A 22,847-nucleotide genomic window follows, 5' to 3' on the forward strand; every position below is an offset into this window, starting at 1 on the left:
TACCTGGGGAGACCAGCAGGGGGTCTTCTTCCCATAGGAAATGGATTTAAGGCTGAAGATTCTAGAAATTCAAGGCTTGGATTCTAGAAAGTAAGTTTGTTCCTTTGGAGGGGGGAAAATCTACTGTCCTTACAATGTGGGTTAACCATCTGGCAAAAAGAAGTGTGAAAAAATCTGACTTTTCCTGCCTCCCTGCCCCAGGAAGGCGCTTGAGCTGGGGCCAAGGTGCCTGGGTCTCTCTCTCTCTCTCTCTCTCTCTCTCTCTCTCTCTCTCTCTCTCTCCCTCCCTCCCTCCCTCCCTCCCTCCCTCCCTCCTTCTCCCTCTTTCCTCCTCTTTTCCCCTCTCTTCCTTCCTCTCTCTCCCCGCCCCCCCCTTTCTCCCTCTCCACCCTGCACCCTGAGGAAAGAGAGACGGCCCATCCTCCTGTCCAAAGAAAAACCAGAACAGCAGGCTGGCCTGACTCGTCTCTTGTAAATTGTTTACCTCGGGACGACCAGATGGCTCGTCTCTTGTTGAACCCTTGACCATTTCCCGTGCTAGCAGCCTCTGCTGCAAACAGCCCCTCTCCACCGGGTCACGTGTCCGCGCAGGCCTCCAGGGCCTGCTCTTGGGGAGCCCCGGGCATTCCAGGAGTTTGGCTCAGTGGGCTACGGATCCCCATGAGACTCAGGGTGCAGGCGAGGCGCCAACCTGCGGGGTGTGGTCTGGATGGAGAGCAACTCCTAATACCCACTGGGCTTCCCGGTCACGGCCCTAGCCCCTCACCCCCTTACAGGCTCCGCCAGTGGGGTCCCTGTTCACCCACCCTCACCTGTCACCATGAAGGGCCTCAAACTACGTCCGAATGCCCAGATTCCCTGCTGCCCCGCCTCCACCTGGCCTTGTGAGGGTGGGAAAACTGCTTCCCCTCTCTCAGCCACAGAACTCCGGCTACCAAAGGGGTGGGGTGGGGTGCTGACACCTCTTCCTGCCTCGCAGGCTGGGTGGGGGTTGGTGGAAAGAGGGTGATGGTGAAGACTCCCTCCCAGCTCTGCCCCACTCCTGCTCTTACCAGGACAAGACCCGGTGGTGACTCGGCTTTGAGGGGTGGGAAGGGGCACAATGGGGTGGGTAGGAGCTCTCGGCTGTCCCCGGGAGCCTCCCTGGAGGCGGCGCTCCTGCAGGGCGGCCTGGGTGTGGGGTGGGGCTGAGGCTGTAACTCTAGGCATGCAGAAGCCCCGAGCCTGGGCTGGGGTGTGAGGAAGCTAGCTGATGGACATCTTGTAAAGCTCGCTCTGGTTTCCGGGGGAGGGGGCGTGGGGGACAGATCAGGTTGTTTCTGAGAAGCAGGGCAGACAGAGAAGTCTCTTGACGGAGCTCCAGGGAAGAGAGAGATGCTCTGAGGGGCTTAACAGCCAGGCCAGGGGCGAGGCTTCAGCGTCAGCAGATGAGAAATGTCATCGCAGAGGCAGAGGGAGCAGGCTCCACACTCCAAGACAGACCGGGCTCTACATGTTGGGAGCTCCTCTCTCTCTCTCTCTCTCTCTCTCTCTCTCTCTCTCTCTCTCACACACACACACACACACACACACACACACACACACACCTCATTGAGAAAGAGTTAAAAAGTGAGTGAGGGGCTGGGAGAAAACCGGGAGAGGATCACCATCCTGAACTTAGGACGGCTCCTTCTGATCTGGAAAACCGGACAGAGGACTGTGTAGACTGGCAAGTCCCAGGGGAGTCTGAAGACGGTGACAGTGGCTCCCAGGAACCAGGGAAAGGCAGCGAGGCCACCCGCTTTGAGCAGGGGCAGAGTGAAGGCGGGAAGGGGACTAGGAGGGCAGGCAGGTGGGAGAGCTTAAACAGGACTCCTTAACGGGGGAGCCCTCCCTGATCTGGGGAGCGCCCCCTCCAGACCTGGCCTCACCCTGTTCTCCCAAGGGGTCTCTCGGCACTGCGTCCTCAGCCACCTCACCAGACTGGGGGTGGGGCTCTCCTATCAACCTTACAAACGTGACTCCTGCCTAAGGGTTCCGGCCCGTCTTACTGACCTGCCAGTGGAGGCCATAGGCCTGGGGTTGAGAGGTTGGGCCCACAGCCTGGCTGCTCCTCAGTCCTGCGGGCCTGGGTGGGGCAAAGCAGCTGGTGAGGGTCCCGCCCGGCTCTCAGCAGCTCGTCTCTGCTGGGCCAGGCGGAGCAGGGAGCAGGGAGAGTGGGGGGTAAACTGAGGGGCGGAGTCTCTGCTCTGCATAAGAGGACTTGGGTGGGAAGGAGCAGGAGCAGGCCCTGTGGGGGGAGGGGAAGAGCAGACGGGTTGGAGGGGGGCTAGGACAGGGCCAAGGGCAGCACCGTGGTGACATCCATGGCCTCTGAGCACCTTGGCCTCCTGGGACGCTTCATGAAAAAGACTAAATAATGTCTATCATGGCCGAATTGGTATAAAGATGTGTATATATAATGATAGACGTGTTATTTATATAATAAAAGCCCAAGCGACTGTTAGGGCAGAACAACCAGAATGATCAGGTGCTATGATGCACACTGACCACCAGGGGGCAGATGCTTAATGCAGGAGCTGCCCCCCCTGGTGGTCAGTGTGCTCCCACAGGGGAGCGCTGCTCAGCCAGAAGCCAGGCTCATGGCCGGCAGGCACAGCCGCAGCCGTGGTGGCCGCAGCCTCTCCCGCCTCCACGCCAGCCCTAAGGAGCAGCGAGCAGGCGGGCGGTAAGGAGCGAGGGGTCCCGGGCTGCAAGGCGGACATCCCCGGAGGGTCCCGGACTGTGAGAAGGACCTCCCACTTTCCCTGTGCTCGAATGTTGTGTACCAGGCCTCTAATTAATACACAAATAGGGATATATCCAATATTAGGTAATAAACATCCTCTTAGACCTACAGGTTCCTGTCTTGTGTTCGAGTTTACAAGCAATCCAGGCATTAGCACGGGCCCTCTGCGTGGGGCCCGGGCCTGGGAGGAAGTGTCCATCTTCCAGGGACAGCAGCCGGAGTGGCTCTCCCCGGCCTTCTGGCTGATGTGTGGAGGGGCCCTGGTGTCCTGCTGTGGGGGAGGCGCTGTTCCCCCGATATTCCGGAGAATTGGGGTGGTTTGTCCGGTGCAGGGCGGCTGGCCGAGGTGGCTCGGGCCGCCCGCCTGGGTGTGAGTCCTAACCCTGCTGTGCTGAGCTGCCCGCCCAGTGTGCGCTCACCCCGGAGGGCTGTCTGGGTGAAGAGGGCAGGAAGTCCTGGGTTCCCGCTCGAAGGCTGCAGGTGGGGTTACACGGGAAGGCAGGCCTCAGCAGAACTCATGTCACAGCAGACAGACCCCACGGCGGAGTCCAGCCTCCTCTCCAGGTTCAAGTGCCCGTCTCAGGCCCCAGGCGCGTCCATGTGTGCATGTGTGTTCATGTGCGCGCGCGTGCATGCGTGCACGAGTGTGTGTGTGTGTGTGTGTGTGCAGGGCGGGTGGCAGAGGCCGGGGGGCTGCAGGCCCAGGGCCCCTGCTGAGATGCCAGGCTGCGGGCCCCTCCGCTTCCCACGCCCCATTTCTGGGAGGGGAAGAAGCCGGACAATATCTGAAGTCAACCGAATAAGGTGTCTTCAGTCTTACTCCTTTCAGCCATGAACAGACTCCGTGACACGCATCATGATAACCCACTGACCTTCGCGCGGACTTGAGAGCTGCCTTTAGCAGTGGTTCCCACCGGAGGCGACTCTGCCCCCAGGGACACGCAACGGCACCTGCAGACATTCTGGGTTGTCCTGGCCGGAGAGGGGAGAGCTCCTGCCTTCCGGTCGGGACACGGGTAACTACACAGACAGCCCGCAGCGAAGAGGGACCCGGCCCCACTGCCGGCGCACGGCTGCTGGCTCGGGGCATGTGCTCTCTAAGTGTGGACCGCTGTCAGCGCTATTGCGGGTTTCCACGTTTGACATCCAACAGAGGCATCCGGCCTGGATCAGTGACCCTGTCCTCCCGAGGGGTCTCTCGGCACTGCCCTCCTCGGTCACCCTCACTTCAGCTCAGTGCCTGGTCCTACAGCAGACCAGGGAGGGGTGGCTTTTGGCAGGAGTTTCAGCTTGTACCCCACCTGTGTTCTTTCCCATCCAGGCTCCATCTTCCCCTCCTCCCCCTCCTCCCCCTCCTCCCCCTCCTCCCCGTCCTCCCCCTCCTCCCCCTCCTCCCCCTCCTCCCCTCCTCCCCCCTCCCCTCCTCCCCCTCCTCCCCTCCTCCCCTCCTCCCCCTCCTCCCCCTCCTCCCCCTCCTCCCATCCTCCCCCTCCTCCCCCTCCTCCCCCTCCTCCCCCTCCTCCCCCTCCTCCCCTCCTCCCCCTCCTCCCATCCTCCCATCCTCCCCTCCTCCCCCTCCTCCCCCTCCTCCCCCTCCTCCCCTCCTCCCCCTCCTCCCCCTCCTCCCCTCCCCTCCCCTCTCCCTCCTCCCCCTCCTCCCATCCTCCCATCCTCCCCCTCCTCCCCCTCCTCCCCCTCCTCCCCCTCCTCCCCCTCCTCCCCCTCCTCCCCCTCCTCCCCCTCCTCCCCCTCCTCCCATCCTCCCCCTCCTCCCCCTCCTCCCATCCTCCCCCTCCTCCCCCTCCTCCCCCTCCTCCCCCTCCTCCCCCTCCTCCCCCTCCTCCCGTCCTCCCATCCTCCCCCCCTCCCCCTCCTCCCCCTCCTCCCCCTCCTCCCCCTCCTCCCCCTCCTCCCCCTCCTCCCCCTCCTCCCATCCTCCCCCTCCTCCCCCTCCTCCCCCTCCTCCCCCTCCTCCCCCTCCTCCCCCTCCTCCCCCTCCTCCCCCTCCTCCCCTCCTCCCCCTCCTCCCATCCTCCCATCCTCCCCTCCTCCCCCTCCTCCCATCCTCCCATCCTCCCCCTCCTCCCCCTCCTCCCCTCCTCCCCTCCTCCCCCTCCTCCCCCTCCTCCCCCTCCTCCCCCTCCTCCCCCTCCTCCCCCTCCTCCCCTCCTCCCCTCCTCCCCCTCCTCCCCCTCCTCCCCCTCCTCCCCCTCCTCCCCCTCCTCCCCCTCCTCCCCTCCTCCCCTCCTCCCATCCTCCCATCCTCCCCCTCCTCCCCCTCCTCCCCCTCCTCCCCCTCCTCCCCCTCCTCCCCCTCCTCCCATCCTCCCCCTCCTCCCCCTCCTCCCATCCTCCCCCTCCTCCCCCTCCTCCCATCCTCCCCCTCCTCCCCCTCCTCCCATCCTCCCCCTCCTCCCATCCTCCCCCTCCTCCCATCCTCCCCCTCCTCCCCCTCCTCCCCCTCCTCCCCCTCCTCCCCCTCCTCCCCCTCCTCCCCATCCTCCCATCCTCCCCCTCCTCCCCCTCCTCCCCCTCCTCCCCCTCCTCCCATCCTCCCCCTCCTCCCCCTCCTCCCCCTCCTCCCCCTCCTCCCCCTCCTCCCCCTCCTCCCCCTCCTCCCCGTCCTCCCCCTCCTCCCATCCTCCCCCTCCTCCCCCTCCTCCCCCTCCTCCCCCTCCTCCCCCTCCTCCCCCTCCTCCCCGTCCTCCCCATCCTATCGCTGCACACACTCCCACCCCATAGCCGCTCAGGACGCTCCTGCCCCAGAGAAGCTGTCTCTTCCAGTGAGTCGGTGGCGATCAGGGCAGCAAGGAGGCCATTTAAATTAAAAGGCCCTCTGGGTGTGTCACAGAAATCTTTAGAGGCTTGGTGCATGAATTTGTGTATGGATGGGGTCTGCCCAGTCTGGCCAGGGGCAGGAGACATGGGTGGTTGGCCGGCCTACCTTCTGGTCAAACTGCTGGTAGAGGAGACAATATATATATGTGTGCATCCATGCGTGTGTGTGTGTGTGTGTGTGTGTGTGTAATATATATATATGTATATATATAATATATATTATACATATATTTTTATATATTACACACACACACACACACACACACACACACGCACACTGAGTGGTCAGATTATTATGCATTCGGAGATCATAATAATCTGGACACTCAGTGTAGTTGACATCTCGCTCTTTTTCACTCAACATCTTACTTTGAACATTCTCACCTCAGTACTCTTCACCGTCATATTCCCGATGGCCACACAAATGTCCCCTGCAGCTGAGCCCCGGGCTATTCGACCTTTCCCTTGCTCTTGGCCCTTTGTGGCTGTGCCCAGTGCTCTCACCTGGGAAACGGGCCCACGGGTGCTGTGAGGTCCAGGACGTGGCCCACCTGTGCCCTCGTGTGGTCACTGCTGGGACAGGTCCTTAGGGCACCTGCAGGTCTGAGTTGGCGCCGGGCAGGAACCCCTCCCAGGCGGGGCCCCAGGTCGCGGGGCTGTCACGGGGCGGCCTGGCGAACACAGTCTGGCTCCCAGAGCCGCCCCCTCGGGACGCCGGCCTCGTGTCTGCACTCACATTCCTCTGGCTATTTTGCCATTTCCTTTCGTGCTAACCCAGAGGGGCTATTTTGGAAGCTCCTGTAAGCAAACTGAGCCCGGGCTGGCATTTGGGCGGATGTGAAAGAGCCCTAAGTGAGGGGCTCGGGCGTAAGCACGGCCCGGCCCTCGGAGCCGGCGTTAAATTTAGAAGCCTCACCTCCAAATGAGGTGAAATTGCAGGTTCCCCGTGGCGGGCGGGCGGGCGGGCGGTGGCCTCGGCCGGCAGTGAGGGGACAGATTTAGTGGAGCGGGCTCGGCTCCGCAGCCACACCTTGGGGAAGAGGCCCGGGACGGTCCCCAGTGTCGGGGGAGCAGCTGGCTGTGAGGACCCTCCAGCTGCCTGTCTTCCCTGCGCCCACCAGCTGCATCCCCGTGGCATCGCCGGCGAGGGCTGCCCAGGCTGCCAGGCCCGAGAAGCAGCGAGGGACACGGGAAGAGGCAGTCCTGTCCGCCACCCAAGGTTTGGGACCTGCATGACCCCTGTGGCCTCTCTCCCTGCCCCTGGGGCCAGTGAGGCCTCTGGCTGGTCTCTCCTGCCCTGAGGGCTGCCCGCTGCCCAGGGCCTCCCGCGATCCAGCAGCTGAAGGGTTAATGCCAGCCACAGCCGGGGGAGGGGGGCCCGCAGGTGGACGGAGTCTCCCTGTGCCCAGCCTTTGTGCTGGGTGGTCAGGGCCCCTGTTGATGATTAAACAGGAATGTAACCCTTGTCAAAGGTGACCAGCCTTCCCTGGGGCTGGACGGGGTGCCCGAGACTCCAAGGGTCTCAGCCAGGCCACCCCATCTCCAGACCTCCATCCAGCTGGCGAGATGGCAGGGGAGCTGATTTGGGTCCAAGGAGCCCACAGAGACCTGGGTTCCTATTACCCCCCCACCCCCCTATCCCACAGGGCATGAGGCCAACCCTCAAACCCCTTCAGGGGCCCTCGCCTCCCCGCAGCCTGGAAGCCAAAGCCAGAGCAGCCCAGCACCACGTGCCCAGGCTCCAATCCCAGCTTTGGGGTGTGAAATTCTCACCAATCCCGTGAGACCGTGGATGAGTCCTTTCCCCTCCTTTCTGAGCCTCGGGTTCTTTATCTGCAAAATGGGACGATGAAAGCACTTGCTTCCTAGAGCATGGAGAAAAGTAAATGAGATTTTAGCCCTTAGAACGGACAGGAGGCAGCCGGATGGCTACCCAGTCGGCCATCGGAAGCTGCTGCTGGTGTACGTAAGGCATTATTGGAACGCCGCTTTTGCATATCATTTACATCTCGTCTGTGGCTGCGCGTGCTCTAAAGCGGTAGAGCGAAGTCCTTGTGACAAAGCCAAAAATACTTACTCTCTGGTCGTTTGCAGAAAACGCTTGCCGGCCCTCGGAGTGCAGCACCGAGGGGAAACTCGCATCTTTTATCCCCATCTTTATTCTGCCACGACCTGCACTGCGGGGGGAGCAGCCTCCGCCCCTCAGCCCTCGTCCCCTGGTCCCAGAGGGTGTGCTGTGAACCTGCCCCAGCCCACGTCCCCCACGGACCCTGCCATCTCCCTGCCTGCCCCTGCTCACTCCCGGGCCAGGGCATGGGGGATGGGGAGTGGCTCACCCAGAGCAGGTGCTGGGTGGCGGCAGGGGGTCCTGACTGTCTAACAATCAGCCGGGAAAAGCCCTCCCTGGTGGCACTCGCTGATGTCTGCCGTGTACGTGTTCCTATCGTGGCTGTCTCCACGCTGCCAGGATTCCCGGGAATGTAACAGTGCCTCCGTGAGCCGCTCCACCGGCAGCCACCCAGGGCAGGTGGGGCTGTGCGGACCTCCCTGCGGGCCGGGGCAGGTCCTCGAGTGCGAGGCACCTAACACGCACAGCGACAAGTACACCCCGGTTCTAAACCTGCCTCTGCCGCTTTCGAGGGGGGCCCTGGGCCACCCTGGTCCTCTCGGAGCCTCAGTTTCCTCGTCTGTCAAATTAGGTTTGCAGTGGCTCCTAGGCTTAAGGGGGGGTTGTGTGGACTTAATAAGATGATTTGCACAAGGCACTTAGCCAGGCTGCTTGATAACGAGCATCCCATACATGGTGCCTCCATCACCAGACGGCCTCAACCTCCCCACTCATACACAGTGCTGTCGCTCATGGGTTTGGAGCAGGTGACAAACAGTCCCTGGCACTGGGCTGGCCACACAGTGGCTGCTCAGCACATGCTACCCCCCCCCCCCCCCCCCGCCACCTCCCCCAGGGCGGGAGGCTCTCCCGGCTTCTCTGACTCAGCAGCTCACCTGCCCCGTGGGGTCTCGGTCAGATCAGGGGCAAAGAGACAGCCAGCTCCTTCTGAGTGCCTCTTGCCTTGTGTGCTCTTAGCTCCGTGGTCCTTTTCTGAATTTCCATTCTACAGATGTGATCACTGAGGCCCAGGGCCCGAGAGTGGCACAGATCAGCCGGGGTTTGAGCCCAGGTCTGGCTTCTCTGCTCCCAGTGCTCCCCTGTGGGGCCGTGGGGTGGGGTTCCTAGGGGGAGGGGCGGCTTGGGGGGCTCACAGATCGGCTGGGGTTTAGAGGGAGGGCTCTGGAGCCCCTGGCAGGGCTGACAGACAAAAGCAGCACTGGACGCCGGACAGATGTGGCTGGAACGAGAACAAAACTCCAGGCAGAGGCCACAGCCGGAGCGAAGGTGTGGAGGCGGCCTGGGCTGGGGGTGGGGGGAGGTGGAGGCAGGGGCCGCACCAGCAGGACTTGTTGGGGTGGCATCCGTTAGAGGCCGGGCCTGGGCCCCGGCATGGTGGGGCCGGGGAGTCAGGTCTGAAACCGCCGCAGCAGAGATGTAGGTTAGATACGGAGGACGCTTTCCGATCGTCCTGCGGGGAGATAGCAGGTCACGGTCCCAAGGGATGTGTGGCAGGCTTCCAATCTGGAGACGGTGTGGAAAAAAGGGAAGACAGCCAGGGTTCGAGGCTGGCCCCGTTGCAGCCTGGGTCACAGGCGGGGCAGTGGATCGGGGGCTTCCTGAAACCTTTGATGCCAGCAGCCTGGCTTATGGAAACTGGGCTTTGTCACCCCCTACTCACAATCCTCCCATGGCCCTGGCCGGTGTTGCTCAGTGGATAGAGCATCGGCCTGCAGACTGAAGGGTCCCAGGTTCAATTCCAGTCCAGGGCACACGCCTGGGTTGGAGACTTGGTCCCCAGTGGGGGACATGCAGGAGGCAGCTGATCAATGATTCTCTCTCATCATTGATGTTCCTCTCTCTCTCTCCCTCTCCCTCTCCCTTTCTCTCTTAAATCAATAAAAATATATTTAAAAACAACGACAACAAAAACCCAAAACCCTCCCATGTGAGGCCGAGTCCTCCGTGAGCTGCACTCTGCTGGCCTCTCCGACCTCACCTGGAGGCAGCCCCTCCCCCCTGAACTTATTCACTTCTGGATTGCACCAGGTCATCTGTCCTCCAGGCCTTTACCAAGCTGTTTCCGCTGCCTCCCCCCTTCTCCTCCCCCCCTCCCCTTTCCTCCCCTCCTCTCCCCTCCCCTCCGATTCTCTCCCCTCCTTTCTCCTCTCCTCCCCTTCTCCTTCCCCTCCTATTTCCTCTCCTCCTTTCTCCTCTTTTTCCCTCCTCTCCCCTCCCCTCCCCTCCCCTCCCCTCCCCTTCCCTCCCCATCCCTCCTCCTCAGCCTTCCCTTCTCAGCTCTAGGCCACCTCCTCCAGGCTGGGCCAAAGTCCTCCTGGGACCCCCACCCCTTCACTGTCGACTCCTACTGCATCTGTCTGGTGGTCGCTGGTCTCCTTGCTGGCCTGGGAGCCCTGGAGGGGAGGAACTCTGCCGTCTGCTCAGTGCGTGTCCGGGCACGGGGTCTGGTGTGCGGTGGTGCTCAGTGAGGATCCGGGAGGGGCGGGGGTTACCGGCAGAGAGGAGAAGCAGAGGGGAGGGAGGAGAGCTGGCCGGGAGCCCTGTGTCCCCCTGCACGAGGACACGGCGATGCTCGGGCACCAGGAGCTGGAGCAGGTCGGAGCTGGTGTGAGTGTCCTCCTGCCGGTGCTCCCAGCAGGCTCCCTGACCTCACCGCCTCGGTGTTCTCCTCCGTGAGCTGGGCCAGCGCGCTCTGCCGGAGGGGAGGGCCCGGAGGCCGTGGTGGAGGTGGCCGGGCCTGGGCCGGCCTCCCCGGGTGGCGTGGAGGCTGACGCTGCCCCTCTCCCTGCAGGTGACAGCCATGTCGGTGCGGGTGCGGTTCCTGTCCTCCGGGGACCCGGCGGCCGTGGGGGTCGTGGGCCGGAGCGCCTCCTTCGCCGGCTTCAGCAGCGCCCAGAGCCGCAGGATCGCGTGAGTCTGCCGGCGGGGCCGGGCCGGGGCCGGGCCGGGGCCGGGCCGGGGCGGCAGGGACATCCTCTTCCCGCTGCCAGGCCTGCAGCCCGGGACGGAGTGAGGGGTGTGTGTGTGGTGTGTGTGTGTGTGTGTGTGTGTGTGAGTGTGTGACTGTGTGTGTGTGTATGTGTGTGAGAGTGTGTGAATGTGTGAATGTGTGTGTGTGTGTAGGTGTGTGTGTGAGTGTGTAAATGTATGTATGTGTGTGTGAGTGTATGTGAGTGTGTGAGTGTGTTGTGTGAGGGTGTGTGTGAGAGTGTGTGAGAGTATGTGTGTATGTGTGTGAGTGTGTGTGTGAGTGTGTGTGTGTATGTGAGTGTGTGACTGTGTGTGTGTGTGTGTGTGAGTGTGTGTGTGAGAGAGTGTGTGAATGTATGTGTGTGTGTGACTGTGTTTGTGTGTGTGAGTGTGTGACTGTGTGTGTGTGTGACTGTGTGTGTGTATATGTGTGTGTGTGTGACTGTGTGTGTGTGTGACTCGGTGTTGGGAGAAACCTATCAGGCCCGCCTGGCAGAGCAGGAAACTGAGGCTCAGAGAGGTGGAGCCGCCCACCCCGGTCGGTCACGCAGCCAGATTGATTTGATTCGGGCCTGCACTGAGGCTGCTGGGGGTGGGGTGAAGATGGAATGTTCTTCCTGTTTGAGAAAATGGAAAATGGGGCCACTCACCCGGCTGTGACCTGGGCAGGTGAGTTCACCTCTCGGAGTCTCGGTTTCCTCATGTGTGAAACGGGGATCACACGTGTCCCTTCCTCACAGCTGTCATGAGGGCACAATGAGGTGGCCCACGGCAAGCAGCCAGCACACGCGGGCACACGCGGGCACACGCGGGCACACAGCATGTATTGTGCGGGGGGTTTTAAAGGCAGAGGAGCAGCGTCTGTGGAGACAGCCTGGTGGTGCTGACCCTCTGGGGTGAGATCTTGGTGGCTCTGCCCTGTGTCTCCCCAGGAGGTAACCCCCAGGAGGAAGGTGTGTTCCTGCTTCTGGGGCCACTGCCTGCCAGGCCCCGGGCTCTGCGTGCGGCCGCCTCCCCTCTCCCCTCCGGCCTCTGCACAGGCTGTGCCCGCACCCGGCACTCTTCCCAGCCAGCTCCTGCTTATCTCCCTCGGGCCTTGGCTTCAATGCCGTGTCCTGGGGGACCCTGAGCCCCAGGCCCTCACCCTCCCACAGCTCTTCCCCTCGGGTGTAGCAGGTGTACCTCAGAGCCCTGTGATGGCTGGCCCCGGGTTAGGCCCCCCAGCTCACTCACCTTGTCCCGGGTGCTCAGCTCCCAGGTGTGCCTGGAAGGAGTTATCTCAGGGTTGCAATCCTGGTGTCCCCGCTGGAAGCACCCTTAGGAGTCCCTCATTCCTTTCACAAACACGTATGGAGAGCCCACGCTGGCCAGCCCCTGCCCCAGGCCCCGCCCTCCTCCCGGGCAGCAAATAAGCCAGACATCACGGAGAGAGACCCAGCTGTGTGAGGGCCGGGGGAATTAAACGTCAGAGAAGGGCCCACCCCGTCTGAGCGGAGGCCAGAGAAGGGAAGGAGCTGGTCACGTGCGGGCGGACGGGGTGCAGGGGCGGGGAAGCTGTCAGGTGGAGGAAAGAGCAAGTGCAAAGGCCCCGAGGTGGGATGCGTGCTAAGGGACAGAACGCGGGCTTGTGGCTGGCGTGTGGGCCACAGGGAGGAGGACCCTGCAGGAGGACATTCACAGTGTGAAGGGCTCCACGGATGGGCTGCAGCCGAGGCCCGAAATGGGAAGAGATTCGGTCAAAGTCTCAGAGGGGTGAACGCCCAGTGCCCCTGACCCCAGTCCCTGAGAGGAGCAAGCGTGGACGCCACGGAGAGGAAGGCACACAGTAGGTGCTCCATAAAGGCTGCTAACAGGCTAAGTGTAAACTGACCAGGGGATGATGCTCTTTCTTGGCTGAATGAGCACTATCTGAGCTGCCTCTTCCTGGCTTCACCTGGGTCCCCCAGACCACGGGGTCTGTAGTCCGGCTGCTAAGGACAGCGGTGCAGGTCCCCGCCCAGGGGGCCTCCAGCCTGGGCGACCTCCCGAGCTGTGTGCCCTGCGCGGAGCTGGTCCTCTGAGGTCGGAGGTCGCCTTTCTGTGCTCACCCAGAGGCTCTGTCATGTGGAGGGGCCTGCAGACCGGCCCAGGGCCCCCGGATAGATTTAACCTCTGCTGTCACCATCCAGAAATTCTGTGTCCTCCTTTGCCCTGGGCCTCACAAGTTCTCTAGCCAGTCCTGCCTGCAACTCCCCTCCCGTCAGGCCTGGGGGCGCCCCGGGACCTCCGGCATCCTAGGGAACTGTCCCCCCAGGCCAACGCCAGCCGCTTGCTGACCCTCCCGGGTCCCTGGGGTCAGCCCTCTGGGAGGGAGAGAACTGAGGGGATCCAACCCCGGACACTAGGGCTCAGCGGTCAGCAGCAAGGGTAAGAGGCAGGTCCTGCCATGTCTTGGAAAATGGGGCCACTCACCCGGCTGTGACCTGGGCAGGTGAGTTCACCTCTCGGAGTCTCGGTTTCCTCCTGTGTGAAACGGGGATCACACGTGTCCCTTCCTCACAGCTGTCATCATGAGGGCACAATGAGGTGGCCCGCGGCAAGCAGCCAGCACACGTGGACACACGCGGGCACACATAGGCACACTCGGGTGCTAAGGGACAGAAAGAGGGCTGGCTGTAACCATCTTAGTCCAAGAAAGAGGGCTGGCTGTAACCATCTGGGGGGGCTCCTCCCCCTGGAGGTCCCCCCTTGGGGAGTTCTGGAGGATGCCTGGCCTCGGTGGGCTCTGTGGTCCTTGAGTGGCCACCCTCTGGCCTCAGGCTCTGCAGTGCCCCCGGCCCTGGTGAGGAGGAAGCTGCCAGGACGATAGGGAAGACGTGCGGCTATTTTTAGCTTCCTATTGTCCATCTCCCAGGGGCCCGGACCCTTGGCTCCGGGGCGGGACAGGCTGTACCAGGTTTCAGGCCTCACCTCTGGCCTCCGTTTCCCAGGTAATTCAACCGGGCTGAGGCACAGCCGCATGGCCACGGCTCTGGGCGCCGGCTCAGGCCGGGCTGGTAAAATAACCTTAGACGCAGGGCAGGCGAGCGGGGCCCCATGTACAATAGATGGGGTGGGTCCATGTTCCCCATCCCTCCCCTGCTCTGGCACCTGAAACCCCTTTGACTCTGGACCGGGCTTTTAGCCCCACAGTCAAAGAGTCCCTTGAAGAAGTAATCTGGTGGTGGTGGGGGAGTTTATACTAAGGTGTGAATGGTTGCTATAACTAAGCCATTTATAATAAGGTGGGCGGGGGTTGGGGGGGCATATATAATAAGCCATACATATTAAGAAGAGGCCAGGCCCTGACACTAACAGTGAGGGCTGCTGTTCCCCCTTCCTCCTCCTCAGCCAGGCCTCCCCTCCTCTAGGCTGTCAGGCAGGTACCTTCCTGAGCCAGGAGCCCCTGCAACGTCCTCACCAACTTGGGAATTCCTCTGTGGGGTCGGCTGGGACGGCTCAGCAGCAGCCTGTGATTTTCAAGGCGGGGAGCGGGAGAGGGGACACGGCGGAGGCGCTCACGCTGCCCTGTGCGTGTGGAGCCACAGACTTCGGGGTCTCAGAGCCTGTGCGGGAGAAATGGGCTGGCACACGGGAAGCACGCAGAGCGGCGTGACCTCTGCGAGTGCCAAGTGCGTGTGTGCCATCCTCCCCGCCCCCTGGCAGGGCCGCACAGGGAGGAAGGTGGCTCCCCTGCCGTCACAGGGAGGTGCGGCTCGGGCCCTGCTGCCTGCAGAGCCTGCCAGCCACGCATCAGGCCCTCCGAGGAGGATTTCCTCAGGGCGGCGGCAGGGCAGCCCCGACCTCACGTGAGGGCTGGGCCGGTTGCATGAGCCCGTCTGGAATCTGGTCCGGCTGGCCAGGGGCTGTTTAATATTTACTGAGTCCGCCCCGAGCTGGCGACACATCCGCCCCAGAGGGCGCTCCCTGCCCCGGCGGCGGTGACACCGGCCAGACGTGCAGCCCGTTTCGCCATCGGAGGCCGCACGCGTCGCCCTGCCGGCCGGGCCGGCCCTCGGAGGGAGCGCAGGGCTCAGAGCGAACCTGGGGCTCAGCCAGGCGGCCAGGGTGAGGAGGGCTGCCAGGCGGATGGAAGGGGGGCCTGGCGGAGGGTGCACGCCTGCTGGGGACGGTGGGCCCCTGGGAGCTGGCAGGTGAGCGTGGCGCCCGCCTCAGAGCTGCCGGCCCACCCGCCTGCCTGCCTGCCGCCTGCGGGGCCCCCAGCCTGCCCGGAGCCACCTCTCTGAGGCTGCAGCCCCGCCCGTCTCTGCGGCCTGGACATGGCAACTCTGTGGAGGGTCTGCTCCAAGAGGTGGGTGATGTGGCCTCGGGGTCGGGGGGAGGAGGGTCTTGGCCGTGGGGAAGGGTCACGTGCCACAGGTGGGTGTCGGCATCAGCGGGTACAGGGACGAGCGCTGATGGAACAGGCTCTGTGCCGGGTGCTCTGTGCACGAGCCTCGCTCAGACATCGCCTGATTGGAGGGTCGTCCCTGCTCGTCCCTCTGAAACGAATCAGCCTGCCTGTACCTTTTCCCTTGGCACTGAGCATCCTCCGATGCAGGGTTCTAAAAACGAGCTTACTTAACTTGGACACACACACAGCACGTCTTGCCAGGCACTGCTTGAAGCCCTTTACACTTATTGACTCACGCAGCTCTCATCGTGACCCTTCCTCTGGTTCCCGTTTTATAGATGAGAAGACCGAGGCACAGAGAAGTTCAGTGACCTGCCCAAGGTCACACAGCGTGAAAGTGGGGGAGCCGGGGCCTGTCTCCGGAGCGTGCCCTTGTTACCGCTTCCCACCGTGTCCCCCAGCGGGCTCCGCAGCTCCCAGCGGGAGGGGTTTGTCTGTGTTGGTCACTGTTGTATGCCCACCCCCTAAAACGGTGCCTGGTGCACAACAGGTGCTCATTTAAATACTTGTTGAATGAATGACTGTCTCATAGCTCTGTGGGGAAGTACTCTTTTTGCCCCCCTTTGACAGACGGGGAAACTGAGGCTCCAGTTAAACGCCTGGACCTCTGGGGCTGGGATATGGGCAGCTGACCAGGGGCGTGAGTCCTACCAGCTGGGCGAGGCCCCTGAGCGTGCAGGCGGGATTCCAGACCCTTCCTTGCTGTAGCATTCTCCGGGGCCAGTTCCCAGCGTGCCGGGCAGGGCCTGCGGTCTGTCTCTCTGGCATGCTGGTTTGTAAAGGCAGCCAGAGGGAAACCCTGGGTCCCGGGGCTTGGTCCCTGTCAGCAGGGTGGCCAGGACCGCGGCTCTCTGTTTGAGTCGACAGCAGGTGTCTGCGTCTGAGCGTGGAATGTGCAGCATCTGGCTGGGCTGGAAAGACAGCCGGTCGCGGGCTGAGTCTCGGGAGGCCAGGGCACGGCATGGCCCCGTGGCCCTTCTCTTAGGCCTGGAGAAGGAGCGTGAGCTGTGTCCCTCTTGCCCCCCACCCCCACCCCGCCTGGCTCTCCAGACCCCAACCCCCTCTCTCCCATGGACCGTGAGCCCTCGGGGGTGGGGCGCTGGCACCTCACCGGGGAAAGCCCTGCTCTGTGAGTGTTTGAACGAACGAATTAGTCCTGAGCCCCTGATTTTAGACCTTAAAATGCAGCAGACGGCGAAGGCTCCCAGGGGGACATGGAGTCGGGGTTCTAGCAAAGGATGCCTCAGGGGTGAGGGGAGGAAACGGGGGAGGGCTGTCAGCAGCCTGAGCCTCGGTCCTCCGGGGATTCTGAGGACTCTGAGAACCCGTGTCCCGCCCCCAGCTGTGTGGGTCAGAGCCCAGGCGGACACTCTGCATGCATGTGGGTTCGGGTCCCAGCTCTGCCGCAGTTATTGGCCGGAGGTGGTTCCCATGCCTCTGCCCGGGCCAGGGGAGTGAAATATATTGGCTAACCCAGGCGTAGGGCATGGGCTTGTCTGCGAATGCCGGTGTATGCATGTTCATGTGCATGTGTGTATACGCATATGTGTGTGTGTTGATTTGTCAGGCCACCTCCTTCTAAACGACATGTGAAAAGAGTGGGGCTGGGAGGTTACCCAAAGGAAAGTCGAGCTGGATGGACGCCGGGCGGGCAAAGCCCATGGGTGCCCACCCATGGGTGCGCCCCCACAGCACTGGGAGTTGGCCTCCCACGCTGCTTTGCCTGCACGGATGAAGCATGCTGAACAGAGCCCGGCGTGTGGGCTGCTTGATGGTACTAGTGTTTCTCACTGTCAATGTCTCCTGTCAGGTTATTACGGGCAGTAGTATTCTTTTAATCCTAAAACCCCAAACTCCATTTTACAGATGAGGAGACTTAGGCCCAGAGCGTCTTAGCAACTTTTTCCTGCGACCACGCAGCTCGGCGGAGGCAGCGGACTCCGCTCTGGCCGCGGCTCCCAGAGTGCCTGCCCCGGGGAAAGGCTGTCCAGACTCCGACTCTGACACCCCCCTCCCCCCACCCCGATCTCTTCTCACAGGAAGTCCATCCAGAGGAACTCGGTGAGGTCTCGCATCCCTGCCAAACCCCCCAAGATGTACGGCACGCTGCGGAAGGGGCCCGTGTGCCCGGACTCCAAGACGCAGCAAGTGCGGAGGATCTTCGAGGCGCTGAGGAGAGGCCTCAAGTAAGGGCGGGCGTGTGCGGCTTCAGACACGGCTCTGCGGCCTTCTGCCTGCTCGCTCCCCTCCGCCTCTCCCTGGGGGCAGGGCCAGCTCTTGTCTGTGAGAGGCCACAGGGGGGGCTCCTGGTTATTCATGCAACGTTCCCGGGATCCCAGGGCCAGGGAGCAGGGAGTGGGCCTCCACGCCGCCCAGCAGGCCTCCCATGCCGTCCTCCCAGGATGCACCGGGAGCTGGGGCCGTGCTGGAGCGGGGAGGCCTGTCTCCAGGGCGCTCACCTCCCAGGACCGCCTGTTTGAGACGGGTCTGGGGTCCAGAGCATCCGTGTCCGGCCTCTGCGTGAGCCGCGCCTGCAGATGGCGGTGTAACGGGCGGCTCTCTGAGGGAGCCCCACCCCAGCTCCCGAGGCCAAACATCAGCTTTCCTGCCCGGGCCCTTTGACCGGAAAGCACCACAGGAAGTGCCCCCCCAGGCCCGGCCTCCTCTGTGCTTTCCCGATGGGTTTCCCTGGCCCCTCTCCGGGGCGTGGCCCCGGGCACGCAGACAGCAGGGCGGCCGCCCTTGTCAGCGAGGGAGGCGTGCTCTCCCCCACCTCCCCTGGGCCTGGGGGGAAGACCCTGTCCTGGGAGTGACGTCTCATTTCCGACCTGGGCTCTGCCTTTCCCCCGCGGTGTGGCCCTGCAGGGTTACCTGCAGTCTCTGAGGGTGTTTGCCCGTCTCTGAGATGGGGTTAACCAGAGTGGAACCTGCCTGTGGGGCTGTTTGGAGAAGTAACAGAGATGCTCCCCATATTTCCCAGTGACTGTGTGTGGGATCTGAGGCCCGGCGGGTGGGGCCCGGTTTCTGGGGGTGGGGTGTTGGGGTGCTCTGCCCTCTGCCCTCTGCCCTCTGCCCTCTGCCCTGCCCTCTGCCCTCGGAGCCTGCTGAGAGAACCACAGCTGTCTCCACGTGGCAGCTGTGGCTGCCTGCACTGCGGGACACCGGTCATCAGCCTGTTTCTTTTTCTCTTCTGCTCCTTTTCCAACTCCTTTTCCTGGTTCTCCTTGCAGGGAGCACCTGTGCGTCCAGCAGGCCGAGCTGGACTACCTGTCAGGACGCCACAAGGACACCCACAGGAATTCCAGGCTGGTGAGACCCCTGTCCCACCTGCCACTGGGACAGCCTTGCCTGGGTTCAAAGATGGGCCCTCCCTCACCGCCTTGCCTGCACCGTGGGTGCAAACCTCGGGAATTCAGAGCCCAAGGAATGGACTCGCTCTGCGGTGGGGTGAATTTACCCCGGGGGCTGGTGGGAGCTCCCCCTCCCAGCCCAGCATGGTGCAGAGGTCACATCTCTGAGGACCCACCTCCATTCTCTCTGTGGTTCTAGCGGTAGCGAAGGCAGTGGGTGTGCAGAGGCACGCGTCTTAGAGGCCCTGTCTTACAGGCCTGGGCCGTCTGGGCGCCCGGTGATCAGGTGGCTTCTGTGATGCCAAAAAATTGGGTCAGGCATCGCCTCACGGTCTGCCACAGGCCCCGGTGCCGTCCTCCTGGCCAGGCCTCTGTGGTTTGGCCACCTTGAGGGCTGCGGCTTACAGGCTGCCCAGGACTCATCTGCTCTGGGCTCTTGCTATCATTTCCCTCCTTAGCAGAGTCAGATAGAAACACACACACACACACACACACACACACACACACTCAAGAGAAAAAAAAAAATAGTGTCCCAGTTAAATAGGATTTTTAGATAATCATCAAATAATTTTTCAGTGTAATTATGTCCCGTGCATCTTTGAGACATACTTATACTTAAAAAAATTATTCATTCTTTATTGGAACCGTAAATGTCACTGGGTATTTGATATTTTATTTCTCACTGGAGGATATTTTTTCCATTCATTTTAGAGAGAGTAGAAGGGAAGGAGGGAGAGGAAGAAGAAAGAGAGAGAGAGAAACATCAGTGTGAGAGAGCCATATCAATTGGTTGCCTCCCCCTCCCCCCTCCCCACTGAGATGAGAAACCTGCACCTGGGTACATGCCCTTGACTGGAATCCGGAATTGAACCCAACCCTGGGGTCGAAGGCTAATGCTCTAACCACTGAGGACACCAGTGAGGGCTGGTGTTCCATATTTTATCTGCTCCCACTGTCAGGCTCCACCTCTGAGGACCACCATGCTCCCAGCCGGAGGCTCTTTCTTTCCGGTCTTGGGAAATCCCCACCGCCCCTTCTCCAGCCCGCCCTCCATCCCAATGGGATCAGGAAGGACAGCCAAGAGGCCCGCTGCCTGTGGCTCCTCCGCCCTGCCAGCTGCTTCCCAGCTCCCTGCTGCGGCCGAAGCCCAGAGCCGGGGCTGGGAAACCAAAGGCGGAGGCGAATCTCTCTATCAGTGGCCCCTCTGCATCCCGGCTCCAGCTCAGCAGACCTCGGGGGCCGGCAGTGTGCCAGCCCCCGTGGGAGGGAAAGATGGGCAGCTCAGCTGGGCCTTGCCCCTGGGGGCGGGCAGGCCACGCAGATGGAGGAAGGAGCATTAGCAAGACCTCAGCCCTTCCCAGCCCCCACTGCACGCTTCTCACATGGAGGCAGACCTTTGCCCACCCCGATGACATCGTCCTTTCATGGGTGACACCCCGGCCCCTGGCGTGGATGGACCAGTCTGGGTTTGCCATTTCCTAAGACCCAAACTGGTGGTGCCGGCTGCCTCTCCCCATCCCAGTCCTTCTGATCCTGGCTGAGTTACCCCGTAAACAGTCAGATCGCCAGGGGCCATGGTCCCCACTTTCTTGAGTGCTTGCTGTGTCTTTCACTCTTCCCAGCAACCCTCGGGGCAGGTGCGACGGCTAGCCCACTGTATGTGAGGAAACAGAGGCGCCGAGAGGTTGAGTAACTGCCCGGGACAGAGCAGGGACTCAGAGCCCGGCTTAGACCTGCCTCATCCAGAGCACAGGAGTCCAATCCCTCTTCTTCCCCCGCCTGCACCACGGGCCTCTGGGGGTGGCGTGACTGCTGGCTTTCTGTCCTCGGAGCTCAGGCGCCCCTGGGATGTAGCCTCCTGGGTCTTGGGGGAGCATCCAGAGCCCTGACACCTTTCCCCTCCCTTCTTGCTCCCCCACAGGCTTTCTATTACGACCTTGACAAGGTGAGTGACCTGCCTCCGTCAGCATGGGGTGGGCAGGCGGCCATGGCCGGGCCTGGCTGGGTGAGCACAGTGTCTTTGCTCCTCCGGTTCCGCCCTATGGTCATCCTCCAGGAGAAGTACCCGGGGTCCTCCCCATTTTACAAACGGGGAAACCGAGGCCCGGCGAGGCGCCTTCCTGGAGCGGGGTGAGGGGCTGGCCTGGCTTTGAGCCCAGGCTTCCGTGTCAGGGCCTGCAGGGGGGTGGAGGTGAGAAACCTGCACCTAGGTACACGCCCTGGTGGTCCAGGCTGCGTTTAAAAGCGCCTTCTCTTTCTCCGGGAGAAGCAAACGCGCGCTGTGGAGAGGCACATCCGGAAGATGGAATTTCACATCAGCAAGGTCAGCGGGGGCCCCGTGTCTCAGGGTGCGGTCGGGTGCTCTGTCCTTGCTGGGCCTCCACCAGAGAGCAGAGCCAGGAGGCCCTCCGAGCGGGGCGGGTGCTCTGGGTGCTGAGGCCGGAGCATCAGGGGGGAGCAGGAACGGCAGGCGCTGGGCCCGGGGAGACCTCGTGCTCCCTCGGAGAGGCCGGGAAGGCTGGGACGGAGCGCCCGCTATGGAGACGGGAGAGGGGACGCTCAGAGAGGGACAAGGGTTGCTTTAGGTCCCAGCAAGTCCCATAGGGTCTGAAGTCCCTGAATTCTTCCTTGATCTTGCTTTACCCGCCCCCCGCCCTCTCCTCCCCGCAGTAGCCCAGTGGGTAGGCAGAATATCACCTCCCTGTTTGCTGTGGAGAACTTGGGCGGGAGAGGGAGGGCTGCACTACCTGTCCAGGTCACTCCTTTCCGTGTGCACCAACTGCCTGCCGGCCACTGCGGAGGCCGGGACCGAAGCGGAGGAGACAGGCGGGGTTCCTGTCCCTGTGGGAGCCGTGGGAGCCAGGGCAAGTGCAGCGTGTGGCCACCATCGGGGGGGAGGGGCATTTGCTCAGGGGCAGCCTCTCCCAGGGGTGAGAGTGGCCGGCAGGCCCGGGCCCCGGCCCTCGGCGTGGCAGCACCCACCGCCCCGTGCCCCGCAGGTGGACGAGCTGTACGAGGGCTACTGCATCCAGTGCCGCCTGCGGGACGGCGCCTCCAACATGCAGCAGGCCTTCTCCCGCTGCCCGCCCAGCCGCGCCTCCCGGGAGAGCCTGCAGGAGCTGGGCCGGAGCCTGCAGGAGTGCACCGAGGTGGGCCGCCAGCAGGGGCGCCAGGGGGCAGTGGGGGCCGGGCCCAGCGTTAGGGGGTGCCCTGGGCCCTGAGGAAGCTCTGCCCACCAGCCTCTGTCTGGCAGGGTTGGTGTGTGCCCCTCCTCCGTGCCCTCTGCCCCTCCCCGCCCCCCCCTCCCCGTCCACTCCTCTCACCCCACCCGGCCGGCCCGGCCTCTGGGCAGGTGCTGAGCCATCCCGTGGGGCTTTGCAGGACATGTGGCTCATCGAGGGGGCCCTGGAAGTCCACTTGGGCGAGTTCCACGTCAGGATGAAAGGTAACGTGGCGGAGGGGTGGGCAGCGGCCGCTCTGAGTGGGTGTCGGGCTTCTGGAGGGCCCTGGGACTTCTGCCAAGGGTGGGGTGTGGGTCGGAATCCAGTGGTCCTCGCCCAGCCCTGGGCTTGCGCTCCTGTGACATGTGACCTCAGGCAGGTCCCGCCCCTCTCTGAGTTGGATGTGAGGGTCCAGGCCTGTCCACTGTCCATGGTGATGGCTCGTCTCTGAGTCCGATTCCCAGGCTCAGGCAGGGGCCCCCGGGGCAGGGGCAGAGGAGGACAGAGCTCAGCCGTGTCTGTGTTCCAGGCTTGGTGGGCTACGCACGCCTCTGTCCAGGAGACCAGTACGAGGTATGGCCACGCTCCCGCGTTCCTGCCAGGCCTTGGGGTCCCAGGGCCCCACCTGGCAGGGAGGGCCCCCAGGCTGGTGGCGAGTGGGGGCATCCACCTGGGGCAGCTGACCCACCCCTTCGTGGCCCCCGCCCTCAGGTGCTCATGCGCCTGGGCCGCCAGCGCTGGAAGCTGAAGGGCCGAATCGAGTCTGACGACAGCCAGACCTGGGACGAGGAGGAGAAGGCCTTCATCCCCACTCTGCACGAGAACTTGGAGATCAAGGTGGGTGGGGCCTGGGCAGGGGCAGGGGCAGGGCCAGGGCCTGCGAGGCTCAGCTCAGACACCACCCGCCCCTCCTCACCTCCAGGTGACAGAGCTGCGTGGCCTGAGCTCCCTGGCGGTGGGCACGGTGACGTGTGACATCACCGACTTCTTCACGACCCGGCCGCAGCTCATCGTGGTGGACATCACGGAGCTGGGCACCATCAAGCTGCAGCTGGAGGTGCTGTGGAAGTGAGTAGGGGCCAGCCTGGCTCCCCGCCCTGCTGCCCCTCCCCAGGGCCAGCCCCAAATTCCCACCTGGAGG

At 63.0% G+C, this 22,847-nt stretch overlaps 1 protein-coding gene across 2 annotated transcripts in view; it reads left to right on the forward strand.

The window, feature by feature from the left end:
* RIPOR3 (RIPOR family member 3) overlaps window positions 1-22,847 on the forward strand; it is a 69,892-nt gene that overhangs the window by 30,701 nt on the left and 16,344 nt on the right. The window contains exons 2-11 of one of the 2 annotated variants that reach the window (XM_084887087.1): window positions 10,525-10,643; window positions 17,175-17,321; window positions 18,366-18,444; window positions 20,407-20,430; window positions 20,755-20,808; window positions 21,461-21,634; window positions 21,867-21,930; window positions 22,236-22,279; window positions 22,418-22,543; window positions 22,629-22,774. In XM_084887087.1, coding sequence (XP_084743213.1) covers window positions 10,525-10,643; window positions 17,175-17,321; window positions 18,366-18,444; window positions 20,407-20,430; window positions 20,755-20,808; window positions 21,461-21,634; window positions 21,867-21,930; window positions 22,236-22,279; window positions 22,418-22,543; window positions 22,629-22,774 — 977 coding nt within the window. The remainder of the gene's footprint in view (window positions 1-10,524; window positions 10,644-17,174; window positions 17,322-18,365; window positions 18,445-20,406; window positions 20,431-20,754; window positions 20,809-21,460; window positions 21,635-21,866; window positions 21,931-22,235; window positions 22,280-22,417; window positions 22,544-22,628; window positions 22,775-22,847) is intronic. The other variant, XM_084887088.1, reaches the window with a different exon arrangement.

The sequence above is a fragment of the Pipistrellus hanaki genome, assembly GCF_964339955.1.
Source record: "Pipistrellus hanaki genome assembly, chromosome: 6".
In the NCBI taxonomy this organism is placed as follows: Eukaryota; Metazoa; Chordata; class Mammalia; order Chiroptera; family Vespertilionidae; genus Pipistrellus; species Pipistrellus hanaki.